Source organism: Zootermopsis nevadensis, unplaced genomic scaffold (assembly GCF_977971745.1).
Source record: "Zootermopsis nevadensis isolate Lab colony 2312 unplaced genomic scaffold, Znev_1.0 Znev_ptg000013l, whole genome shotgun sequence".
NCBI classification, from domain to species: domain Eukaryota; kingdom Metazoa; phylum Arthropoda; class Insecta; order Blattodea; family Termopsidae; genus Zootermopsis; species Zootermopsis nevadensis.
In genome coordinates this window covers 6,624,201-6,636,813 of record NW_028259145.1, presented here as the reverse complement: position 1 = coordinate 6,636,813, position 12,613 = coordinate 6,624,201, and the positions used below count along the sequence as shown (strand labels likewise).

The 12,613-nt window shown below is 40.6% G+C and overlaps 1 protein-coding gene across 3 annotated transcripts in view; it reads right to left on the bottom strand.

Annotated features, from left to right (window-relative positions):
* Pkn (serine/threonine-protein kinase N) overlaps positions 1 to 12,428 on the bottom strand; it is a 75,722-nt gene extending 63,294 nt beyond the window's left edge. The window contains exons 1-2 of one of the 3 annotated variants that reach the window (XM_022062085.2): positions 12,159 to 12,428; positions 408 to 726 (exon numbers count right to left, since the gene is read on the bottom strand). In XM_022062085.2, coding sequence (XP_021917777.1) covers positions 408 to 726; positions 12,159 to 12,182 — 343 coding nt within the window. In that variant the 5' untranslated portion in view covers positions 12,183 to 12,428. Of the gene's footprint in view, positions 1 to 407; positions 727 to 5,397; positions 5,540 to 12,158 lie in introns of those variants that run through there. The other 2 variants (XM_087348521.1, XM_087348520.1) reach the window with 2 other exon arrangements.
* Positions 12,429 to 12,613: the final 185 nt, after the last annotated feature.

The window sequence follows — 12,613 nt, the reverse complement described above, 5'->3', positions numbered from 1 at the left end:
GTCAAGAAGCAAATGAAAAATAATACGTTCTCACTTATGAACTTGTCTATTTCCACAATCTTACCGCAAACCCCATCAGCGTTACATTAACCCTGTCCCCTTCAAGTTCTTCAACCCATCCTGTAACACTATTTATGTAATAATTATTTACATATACAATGCCATAAAGGAGCAATGTAACTGCTACTTCATTCTACGTAAAAACAAGAACAGTAAAATAAAATAACACCTGATAACAGAAAAGAACACTTCCCATTCTTTACATCACTCCTCAACTTACCTGAATGTCGTAGAGGACAGAGCTGTCGTGTACAACTCCATTCAGGCTGGGAAAAGTGAGCGTGTTTCTTGGTGCGTTATAACGACATGCACGTGTTTGAGTAAGTGAGGTGGTAGCAGACACTCACCTTGGCCATTGTTGAGCGCGAGAGGAGGGCTGCTGGGGGCGCCCTGGCCCTGTGTCAAGATAATCTGCGATTCGAGCTCCTGAAGCTCCGCCTGCAGTTCTGCCAACTTCGTATTGGCTTTCTTGACAATGGTGGCCACATCGGAGAGGCTTCTTCTGTCTTTGGCCACCTCACGCAGTTTCTCGGCACCCTCCTTGATCTTCAACTCCTTCCGTATCTCCCGCCGGATAAGCTCCTTCAGCTCATCAGGGTCGCATTCCAACTGCAGGCCGTACTTGTGGCTCAATTCGTAGAGCACGGGATGCTGGATGTAATCTCCCTGCAAGAGACAAATTAATGTAGAACGCAGCCCTGGCATCGGAAGAACTTTCTTCCTTCTGTATCCAGTTCAATCGGCACAATGATCCCAAAATTCATGGAGTCACACATTAATTCTATAGATGGCACAGATACAAATAAATGCCACCCCAGTGACCTCAGACGACTTCTAACAGACTCCCTCCATTTCATCCTGTTTGCTGCAGCAGATTTGAAATCATTCAGACAATTCTGTGGAAAAAAATCTGATGTGTACGCCCTGCACAAACAACGAACAGTGGAATTACTGGCCACATTTCAACATTCAAGGACGTGATTTGGGCCCAAGGAAAAAGGAGAAATTTGAGGTTATGCTGGAAAATACTGCAATGGAAGCACGTGACATTGCAGTTTCAAGATGGGTTTTACCCAAAGATATTTTGGAGAATAAAGAAAAATATGGAATTGGGTGAGCCAGTACCTCCCACGAAGCATCACGAGTGCAAGGACGTTGGGTAAATCGCACTCTGGAAAGACAGAACGCCAAATTAACTTGTTTCAAAGAACCGCAGAGAAGCAGCAAAAATGTGACAGTGGTGCTGTGCAATGGCGGAGCTCAGACCAGTTCCAGAATCGTTCGCAGACGTCTCTAAGTTACGTAAAATCTTTGACGGCCCTTGAAAAACCCAAAACAGACACCAGCAACGAGGAGAGAGAACGTTTAGTATAGAATCACAAGTATAAATCGTGGACTAAACATGAATGGAGAACGATAATTCGTTTGTAAAGAAAATACACAAAAACCTCCTAGTACGTATAAACATATGAAGTATCATGAACACAGAAAATCCTTGAGATATTTATAAAGGCACACACACAGCTTTATGTGTGTGCTTCTCTGACGAACAACACTGCAAATAATGGTTGAAAAACAGTAACAAAAAATTTTATGGTGAGGAGGCGTCAGCCGTCTGCCAAACCCCCAAGCAGGATAACACCCATCGTCTACTCCACCGAATAAAAAGGCGAATTTGCAGGTATCCTCAGCATCTGCAAGCCTTGAATTAAAACAAAAAGAGCAGACCAAATTCACGGAATAGTTACAATCTTGCAACCCAAAAACATTTTAGTCTTCCTGTCTGCTACCTAAGAGCATTAAAAAAACTACAACTTTGGAAGTTCGCCTCTCAAACTGTGGAGAGAACACACACTGATGGTGTTTGAGAACAGTGTGCTTATGAGAATATTTGGACCAAACAGGGATCAAGTGACTGGATGGTGCAGAAAACTGCATAACGAAGAGCTACACAGTTTGCACTCTTCGCCAAATATTAGGGCAGTTCAACTGAAATGTCTACTGCGCTTAAATAAACTCATTGCCCACAACCAGACATGCATCCCATTGAGTCAGCAAGCGGTGAACGACTTCCTCTAAAGGTACAATTTGGCTGCACGCGACAGAGACAAGCGACCGAGGCAGGTGACAGAGACGGGAGACGGACACATCGCAGCTTGTCGCCACACACTTTTGAGGTGACGACCGAGACATGCGGCAAAGTGTTTGTTTTCTTTGTTTTGTTGAGACATACGTGCACATATTCTGTGAAAAATGAGTACAAAAATGCTTCTAAAAAGGTTACTCGAAGAATAAGAAGATGATGATGTGTTGCTGTGTTATTTGTTGCGAAAGACACAAAGAAAACCTATGAGTTCAATATTCAAAACCAGTCTCGTAACTCAGTCGCCTGCCTCGGTCGCTTGTCTCTGTCGCGTGCAGCCAAATTGTACCTTAAGAATTCCGAAGGCTGCTGCTGCCATGTTTGCTACGTGAGGCAAAACTGTATGCTCCAGTCAAACGCCACTGTTTTGACACACAAGCGACGCTGTACTCGGCCTGCAACCACCAATGAATCTCCACTGGTTGACAACCCTCCGTGCCCAGAAATATGAATCACAAAATGGGGGTCTTGTTTGGAGACGGATGTAGAATGTGGCATGCATGAGATCAGCTTCCTACTCAACCACCGTCATAAAGGGTTGATCAAATCACGGAAGTTGAGATGGGCGGGGAATGTAACGCACTTACGGGAGATGAGAAATGCGCACAGAATTTTGGTTTGAAGACAAAAATCGAAAGATCCGGGCAAAAATGAAAATGTAACTCAGGGTTTAGAGGGTGTGGACTGCGTTCATCTGGGTTAGGATAGGGATCGGTAGCAGCCTCTAGCGAACAATGTAATGAGCCTTTGGGTTCCACTAAGGCAGGGAATGTCAGCTTCTCAAGGACTCTGCTGCGACCTGATTAAGTGCCCAGAAGATGTGAACACGAAAAAGTGTGTCCTGTCATGGCAGACGACCGCCTTGACAGGACAAAGAGACGGCTCACGCACTGAAATGAGAAGGGGCACAAGGCAGAAAAAATACGCCATAGCTTACTGATGGGACTAAAAAAATGGAAATGTACTGTTTTAATTTTATGATTTAAAACTCCTTGACCGATCTCTAAGAAAATGCACGTGGGTGGGTTCACTAACTACTGTTTCCAAACAACTTCGTCACAGACCATACCAAGCATAAAATATTAATATTCATCTTTATATTGTCCAGTTACTGGATCTTCGAATCTTACGACGGCTTCGAGGCCCTGCACGTCTAAATCGGGCACTGGTAAGGTGACCTACACACAATTGAGGAGAAATTGCAGGAAGAATGACTTCTATAATCAACTACAATGAATCACACGACTTACAACACGGAGATAAGAAGTCAAATGATAGATAAGCCGTGTTTATCGATGTTATAGATTTCGGTTTACAGCGAAAGTACAAAGACTTCTGATTAGACCCGTGCGTACATTCGACTTGCTGGCTGCTGTGTACGCGATAATAAACAGCGCTGGTTTTTTGCCCTGATGGGCTATCGTCAGCTTCAGAGTGTGACAGAAAGTTTCAAACCAACTTTACACAACAGATTTGCTTCTTATATCAAATTCAACTAAGAACATAAGGTAAAAACTGAACAGCAAGATGCATCGACGTTCTGAATCACCTCTCTCGTCACAGTCGACGTTCCCATGCACCTTCTCGATTTCTGTCACGTTTACAATCGACTCGAAATCCACGCGGTTCCTTAATACTGTGACACGTCGGCAATGACGTCACAAATTTATAATGTGGTATCAATGTCCAGAAGACTCTACAGTCCAATGTCTCCTTACTGACTAAATACGGCCATCTTCGGACTCACCGCTGTGAGAACCTTGAATCCTACTTAATCATTCTCCAGCGCGGGAGCTTGCCCGGTGGCCTCCCTATTAAGGGACACTGGAAGTTTACATTCGGAAACCGAACGACGAGGCAGTCGTCGTATATCCTGATTCCCATTCAGAACCTCGCGAGTTCAATTCCCGACTCAAACAACTGGGGGCATTCATGGTTTTACAAAGTCCTCCTAACAGATGTGGCAGTAATATAAAACAGCCATCGCAGCCCAACGTTTCACACCCCTTCAAAACCGTCATTCACAAGCGCCATGAAATTTGAATGTATACAACCTACGCAGCTGAGAAAACGTCATCAAATGCCGAAAAGAACAAATCATGTCTAGAATGGGTGCTCTTGTCGTGGCTTTCTGGATAAATGCGTCTCAAGGCCAATAAGAAAACGGTCGAGGGGGCGCGTCCGTCGAGCTCAGGGGACAAGAGCGCGTGCCCCGTCGTCAGCGGAGGAAATGCGAACAGAACGTGGGAGAGAGCACGTGACTGGAGAGAGTAGCCAAACAGGGGAAAAGTGGGAAAATCGTGGAATCCAGGGCTGTATTAAAATGAAGGTAAAACAGACGAGCGACCCTGCAAGAAATTACAATGAAATTATTCCGACATGTATATTTTGTTTTCGTAAGCAGACGGCCGAGTTTCAAACCCTCGAACAAAACTTTTTTTATGCCAGTAGTGCAGAAGCCCATGATACTATTAGGCTAAGCGCTAAAACCTTCGAGATACACGTCATCAACAAAAGAACGGATATCCCAGACTACATCGTGGCTTGAATAATATTTGCGACAGGTTAAACCAGACAGTCGGGGAGGGGGGGTGAAAATGGGCGTAACAACTCGAAGTTAACCCCCACAAAATACGAATTTAAACGCCTCTCGATGCTGCGCGCCTTTCTACAGAGTACAGCCTACACTCGTAAAATTTTTCTTGTGCTAATTTAAACACCACGCTACGAAGACGTACTAGAAGTGATGGCACGGCTCCATTCATTCTCAGCTTCGTCTCCCGGAAGCTTTATCCCCTGCGAAACAGCCATCGACACCGACCTAACAGGAAGATCTGACGCCGGCAGACCAGTCCGCGATTTTTGACTGAGCTACACCTGACGTCGTCGTGGTAATCTGTAGTCGTGCACAAAATGAAACAAGACGATTTTCTGTCGACAGATAATACTGTACTAAAACAATAAAAAGCGCAAACTAATCCAAAAATAAAAACATTCTGTTGGCCACACGTATAACATTTTGCATCGGCGTACACAACGAATGCCATGCCTTCTACTAGCATCAACACCTGCGCAGAGTTTCAGCAGTGCAGACAGTAACAGAGCATCAGAAGATTATAACGGTGCAGAAACAGGTTAGGTTAACACAAAAGTGGAAAGTAATACGACAACGTCACGACTTCCGGTCTCCATACCTCTTCAGCGCCTCTGAAACAACTCATCCTCCGGCTCCTTGACTGGTGTATTCTGTCACCACGACACGGCTAAAGCAACATAGCCGTGCTAATAATACGAACCGCACGGCATTTTCCTTCCAGACACTCGGTCAGACAACAGACCCCAAGACTACCGGACCAGACGCACAACAATTAATTCAACAGTGAAAGATTACTCACGCCAGCTACACATACTCGATAAGATAAGATACGGTAGAGTCCCGACCGTGATAACGCAATACACGTCACTTCCATTTCGCTGCGATATCACCTACCTAAGAACATTAATGTTAATTATTCTAATTAATATAACTACACTGCGTATAGTCGTTAAGCACGAATCCCGATCGTCGCTGCTTGCAATTGGAATATAATGGCGACGGTCTCTGGTACTTGAAGTTGTTGTAGGACAAGCAAGATTCACGTTCTTCATCTGTGACGTCTTTGCTGGGCACATAAATGAACTCTGTGTATGAGTTTATTGTAAAGACACTTCCATCATGTTGCCACTTTCCATTAGAAGTAGCAAAGTAGTGTCATTCATCGTCTAAATTCAAGTCTTCTTCCTTAAACTTGATAATTCTATTCTGAATAAGGGAGAACTCCCAGCAATAATATTCTACTACCGTACCTATTCATAACAGTGATAAAACTGACTGTAGTAATTACTGAAGAATATCACCATCATCAACTACATGTAACATTTTACTCAAAATTCTTCTGTAGAGGTTAACTTCAATGCAGATATTCAGGTCTGTATGTGCGGATTCTGACATTAATGATTGTCTACTGATCAGATATTCTGCATCCATCAAGAACTTTAGAAAAGATGGGAGTACAATAGGCTGCGTGTAAATCAGCTATTTATTGGCTTCAAAAAAACCTACAATTCAGTTGCAAGGGATTCACTACATCAGTGTCACTGAACTCAGTTTTTCAATAAAACTAGTTACAATAATTAAGAAATGTTTATAGGTATGTCTGTGTGTATGTATGTGTATATACTTATCAAATATATTTCCTGATCTGAAACAAGACAACCCATCACAAATGCTCTTCAACTCCGCTTTAGAAGACACCATCAGGAAGGTCCAACAAAACAAACAGGGTTTGTATCTGAATAGTACACATCAGAATCTGGTCCAAGCTCATTATGTTAATTTATTGGATATAAGCATAAACATCACAAAGAAGGGCATACAAGCTCTACTGGATGCTAGTAACAAAGTATGTGTTCTTGTCACGTTACCTGATTAAAAGACAAAGTCATTACAATACAACAGTCACTAGTTTCAGTCCTGTTTAAACAGTGGGAGAACCATGTCAGCCTACTGAAGCCGTGTTGAAAGAAGAAAATTCTAATTTTCTCATGTTATTGCGAGTACAGTATGGCTAGTTATCCATTAATGAATTGGAAGACGTCCATCATAATGACAATGTAAATGGCAACAGACTACAGAACAGAATCATTATATACATGTAGCTAAAAATCCTTTAAAACATGGAAAAGTTACAATACTTAGGAACAATGTTAAGAAAACAGAATTGCATTCACATGAAAACTAAGAGCAGACTAAATCCAGGGAACAGTTGGTACCTTGCATTTCAGAATCTTTTGTCTTCTGGTCTTCTAGTTAAAAACACAATTAAAACACAAAACTATAGCTTTACCTTTTACTTTGTATGGGTGTGAAACCTGGTCTCTCAATTTAAGGAAAGAATACAGACTGACGGTGTTTGAGAACAGGGTCCTGAGGAGAATAATTGGACATAAGAAAGGTGAAATCAAAGGAGGCCGGTGAAAACTACATAGTTTGTCTAATTCACTAAGTGCTAATGCTGATGTATGTAATGGTTTGGTTTATTATAAGTCTTTATTTCATTCACTGAATGTGTATACAAGTTTCTGGGACATCCTGTATTATTAGGGTGATAAAATTAAGGATTATGGGCTGGGCTGGGCTGGGCAGGGCATGTAGCATGCACTGGGAGATAAAAACGTGCATAAAGTTTTGGGTGGAAAGCCTGATGGGAGGTGACCACTTGGAAGATGTGGGTGTGAATATGATGATAACTTTAAAATGGATCTCAGGGAACCTGGGTTTTGGAGTGTTGATTAGAATCATCTAGCTCAGGATTGCACCAGTGGTATGCTCTTGTATACATAGTAATGGACCTTTGGGTTTCATAAAATGTGGGAAATTCCTTGACTGGCTGCACATACCATTAGCTTCTCAAGAAGAACTCTGTTCTATGCAGTTAGTGCTTAAGAGAATATTTGAACCAAAAAGGGAGAATGTGACAGCAGGCTAAAGAAAACTGCATAATGAAAGCTCCATAATTTGCCTTGCCAAAGAATAGCCAACTTTATTTATGGAACCCAAAGGCTCATCACCAGGTTTACAAAAGCCCACTACCAGACTTTATCCTGAGCTAGCTGCATCCAGTTCGCTCCAACAATTCCTACCTCCCTGAGGTCAATCTTAACTTTATCCTCCCACCTTCTCATCTACACATAACTTTTTCAAGTGATCTCCTCTCTTCAGGTCTCCCAACCAATACCTTGTAAACACCCCTCCCCTCCCCCATGTGTGCAACATGTCCTGCCCACCTCATCCTCCACAATTTAATCACCCTAACAATATTTGGTGTGGAGTATAGGCCGTGAACCTCATCATTATGAAATTTTCTCCATGATCTCACTCACTCCCTCCCTTTTAGAAATTTTGATCAGTTGTAGATTTATAATGACAGAACCCACAATGAAGATCCCCAATAATTTAATTGGCATATGAAGTCAACCTCCCATGTAGAATACTGGATAAAATTTTGTAGGCAGATGATGAGAGGGAAATTCCTCAATAATTATTACAATCAGTCATATAATCTTTCTTATGAATTGGTACAATAATAGATTCCTTCCACTGTTGTGGCATTTCCTCCTTTATGCCATACAGAGAAAATAAGTTTGTGTATCTTAGAACACAGCGTTTCACCCCCGGTTTGATCAATTTTGCTGGAATTTGATCAGTACCCAGAGATTTATAATTTTAAACTTCTCAACAGCAGACTCCATTTCGATATGGCTAGGTTCTGGCACTAATGGCTCAGCCTTATGTACATCTATCTGTGTAATGTCATAAACCCTGTGAACATTTAACACCTGGTTAAAGAAACTTTTCCACCTCTTTCAAACCCTGTGTGGATCTGTGAGCAGATAACCATTCTCATCTTTGATAATATGAACTCTAGGTTCGTAACTTTTCTCAAATTCATTTACGCCTCCCTATAAATCTCTAATATTTTTGTTTCTGTAATTAGATTCAAGTTCATTAATTTTGCTTTTTAGGTATTCCCTTTCCTTCCTAAATGTTCTAAATGTGCACCACTGATTTTGCTGGGTTTTTTGCAACTATTGTAATTTAACCTGTTTCCGTTTGTCTATTAATTCTGAGCACTCATCATCAAACCATAGTTTACTATGCACTAGCTTGCAATATGCTATATTTTCCTTGTCTACGGTCTTGATATTGTCCCTAATACTTTCCCAAGCACTACTCTGACCCCATTATTATTGCTAACTTTATGCAGACTTTCCTTACCAATAATCAGTTTAAAAATGTCCTCCATCCCTACCTTAGCATTGAAATCTCCTAGCAAAATTTTCATTTGGTACCCAGGGAACTGGTCAAATACCAGTTGGGGAATGGGCATGCAGTACAATATCACTAACAAACTCTGTTCTTTTAACTGCTGAAATAATCCTATTATGTTCGAAAAATCCTGTCCCAAAGCGGTGATTAATGTTTCCTTTTCCATGGAAAAATGTATCATCTTCTGCTGTTTGATATCCCTCCACTTCCCACCTCATGTACCCTCACTAAATCTAGCTTGTATTTCTCTAACTTCCCTGCTACCGACTTGGTTGAACCTACCCTGTAAAGACATCTCTAAAATTCCATGCGCCAAATCTCATGCCCGTTTTACACTGCTTCGGTCGAGCCAAAGAATAAGTCCAGATCAGAAGCGCTTTGAGAGATTTCATTACAAAATAAAGTTTATATAGTGAGCGGTTGTTAGCCCCATGCCCAACCCCCAATCTGGAGGATCACCCCTTTTCGGCTGTTCGTGACTGCTTATTCAACATATTCATAGCTCCCCTCCATATCTGGATGCCTTCTCCTCCATCCTCAACCTGATGGTGTGCCATGCCGTGGTGACCAAGTGACCCACCTAACGTGGATAATGAACCTTCAGGGTCCCTAAATGGCAGGCACCTTCTTCTGTCAGAGCTTAATACCTGCTTCCAAAGAAAAACTGCCTATTATCAATAATTATAAAATGTGTATATTTTTTAGTTTGTAAATAATAAACCTGGCATGTATATTACATGTTAAAAATCAGAAAATGCTGTTAACGGTCCAAACTGCATCTTCTGTTGAGGTAATTTAATCATACTATTTAATTTATTAATCTGAATTTGTTTTAAGTTCCTTTTCAAAATTTTAACTTTTTGTGGCTTCAATATGTCGAAAGTCAGTTTGGGCTTTATGGTTCATTGTCACTCAGCAGACAAATGTAACTGGGCAATGCATTGTAAGGTGCGAGTGAGGAAATCTGAAAGAGCCAATTAGATGCAAGAGCTGTATGCAAGTGACTACGTCACTGGGTTTGAATATTTCGAACCAGGGACAGGACACTTACAGCAGCACGTTAGTTTGGCTTTCTACAACAAACTTTGAAAATAGTCGCACGCAAGTCTACTATAATTCCAGAATTCAACTGAAATCATGTTCTTACAGCTACAGCCAAGTAATATCTATATCATTCTCAAGTAAATAAATAGTGTGAAATATTCAGAAATAGCGACAGCCTCAGCCTCTAGTTGTCGGCAGTTACATGCTGTGAACACTTCTGAGAGAGTCGAGTATCTACCGGGGAGCCAAGCTCCTATCACTGAGCGGCTATAATGCTTGAACATATATTTATATGTAATACTGTCACTAAAATATTTAAAAATACAAAATTACTTGAATCAAAGACTCAGCCATTCCACATGGACTTATATCAGAAAAATCACTGATACTAACCACTAAACTGCAGCATTTATATCACACACACATGGAAAAGAAAGCCTCAAAAGACAGCTAAGGATTAAGAAACAATCACAGCTGAGGCAATTTGATGGCAGCACCTACTGCAGAAGCCTGTATTCAATCTGAGAAAGTTCATGTACGAATCTTAGTGGACAAATTTAATGGGGTAAGCATTTACGTTTCACCCTACTAAGAAGTGTTCCACCAATTCAACACATATATGACAGCATAACTTCTGCCTAGTTGAGACTTAGAGTCATCAAAGTTATTTCAGAATCAATAAAGACACTCTTCTGAGTGAATTATACTTCGTGCCCGAAAACATTCTACAAATTATAGCTTTGTGCAACAGCCACTGCATTTTGAAAACCACACACAGGCTGTATGACAAGTCACTACCTATTTTTAAATGGTTGTATGAATTTTATTTTTGAACTTACTTTAACAAATCAAGTTGTGGGGAATACATTATTCACTAAGATTTGCTGATAACTAAGACAGAAGGATGAAATTAGCAGAAATTTTTGTGGGATGGAATGATGACTGGACACAGTTCTTTGAAAACATTCTGTAGGGTGCTGACAAAGTGGTTCATATTGACAAGCTTGTAAATTGGCACAAATGTAATTACTGGGCAGCAGACAGCCCTGAACACTACAAGGAAAATAATTAGTTGTCCAAAGATGCAGTACCACATCCACCACAGTAACTGGATATTTAATTCTGAGAGACACAATAAATACTATACGAATTGTTATGAGTATGTGTGGCCAGCCACTGGGAAAACATCACACTACTTCATTTCATGCAGGACAGGCCACACTATTCTTCTGGAATCACTACAATAAATTCTCAGAATAATATATTGAGAGATGTGGTATTATTGACAGGTCTCTCCACAGCCCAGTCCCGACATTTCTGACACCATTTGAATTATTTTTGAGGAATGGGTCAAGTAACACGAAGCCAAGAAACATGGAAGAACTAGAATAAACAATAACCAGTTTTCATTCGGGAAATATGCTGCACTGTCAGCATATCTGAAACCTCAAAAATTTTGGTCACTTTAATAAAGATGCCAGGTTCTGAAAACAGCCCTTTATCACATAACAATAATTCTTATTCTTTTCAATTCTCTGGTATACTTTACAAAATAAAAAATCAAGTTAATCAACTAGTTCATCAAACTGAACGTACCATTTATACGATTAAATCTCCACAAATAATTAACCTAAAAATTGCATGAGGGAACCTTAAAAATAACTTTCCCCTATTGTCAAGTATGGTGAAACATTTTGTTTGAACTTCAGCTAGAAGGAATAACGAATATGTAGCAACAAGATCTGTCTAACGTGGCAACACATCAATCACATAAACAATTAAAAATGTGCTTATGAATTACGCATACACAGATGAATTTGACAGGTGGGTGGTTTATTCAGCAAGGTCAAACAAGCGAGAATCAGAACCTGTTTCAATAGCTTACTAGGTTAAAACATCACGTACGTCTTACTTCTCACAGTTACTATTGCAACTAAAATCTAAGTCTGTGGAACATACACTGCAGAAGAAAGAATATTCATCACTTTTTCATAACCTCATTAAAAGCCAATAAGTCTATTAAAAATACCACCATAAACTCACCTGATAATAACTCGACTCCGCCATCTTGCAAATAGTTTTTACTCCTTGCCAGATTGGTTCTGACGTGCATCAAATTGCCTGAACACCATTTATATGTTTACCCTCAGGCAAAAGAATAAAACTTCATCTGACAACTATGCCTTATAAATATCAGTTATAATCAATTTGTTCGTTAACGCGTGATGTTAACTAATAACTGGCGTTTCCTTTTTAAGTAGTATCATTCCGCATTCCATCACATCAAACTAATCTCATGAACTAAAACTACAGCCAATAGCATAACACAGCATAACCAAGACACAACACCGCACACTGTAACACGTTCGTTCATTGGTTAAATGGCTACCTTACTTCGGGCGTCTGTCATGACTGGCACGAGTTTTTCGCAAGGCGCATCAAGTAAATATAAAACTAAAAATAATTTAAACGTAGCTGCAAATTGCAGCGACCATCCA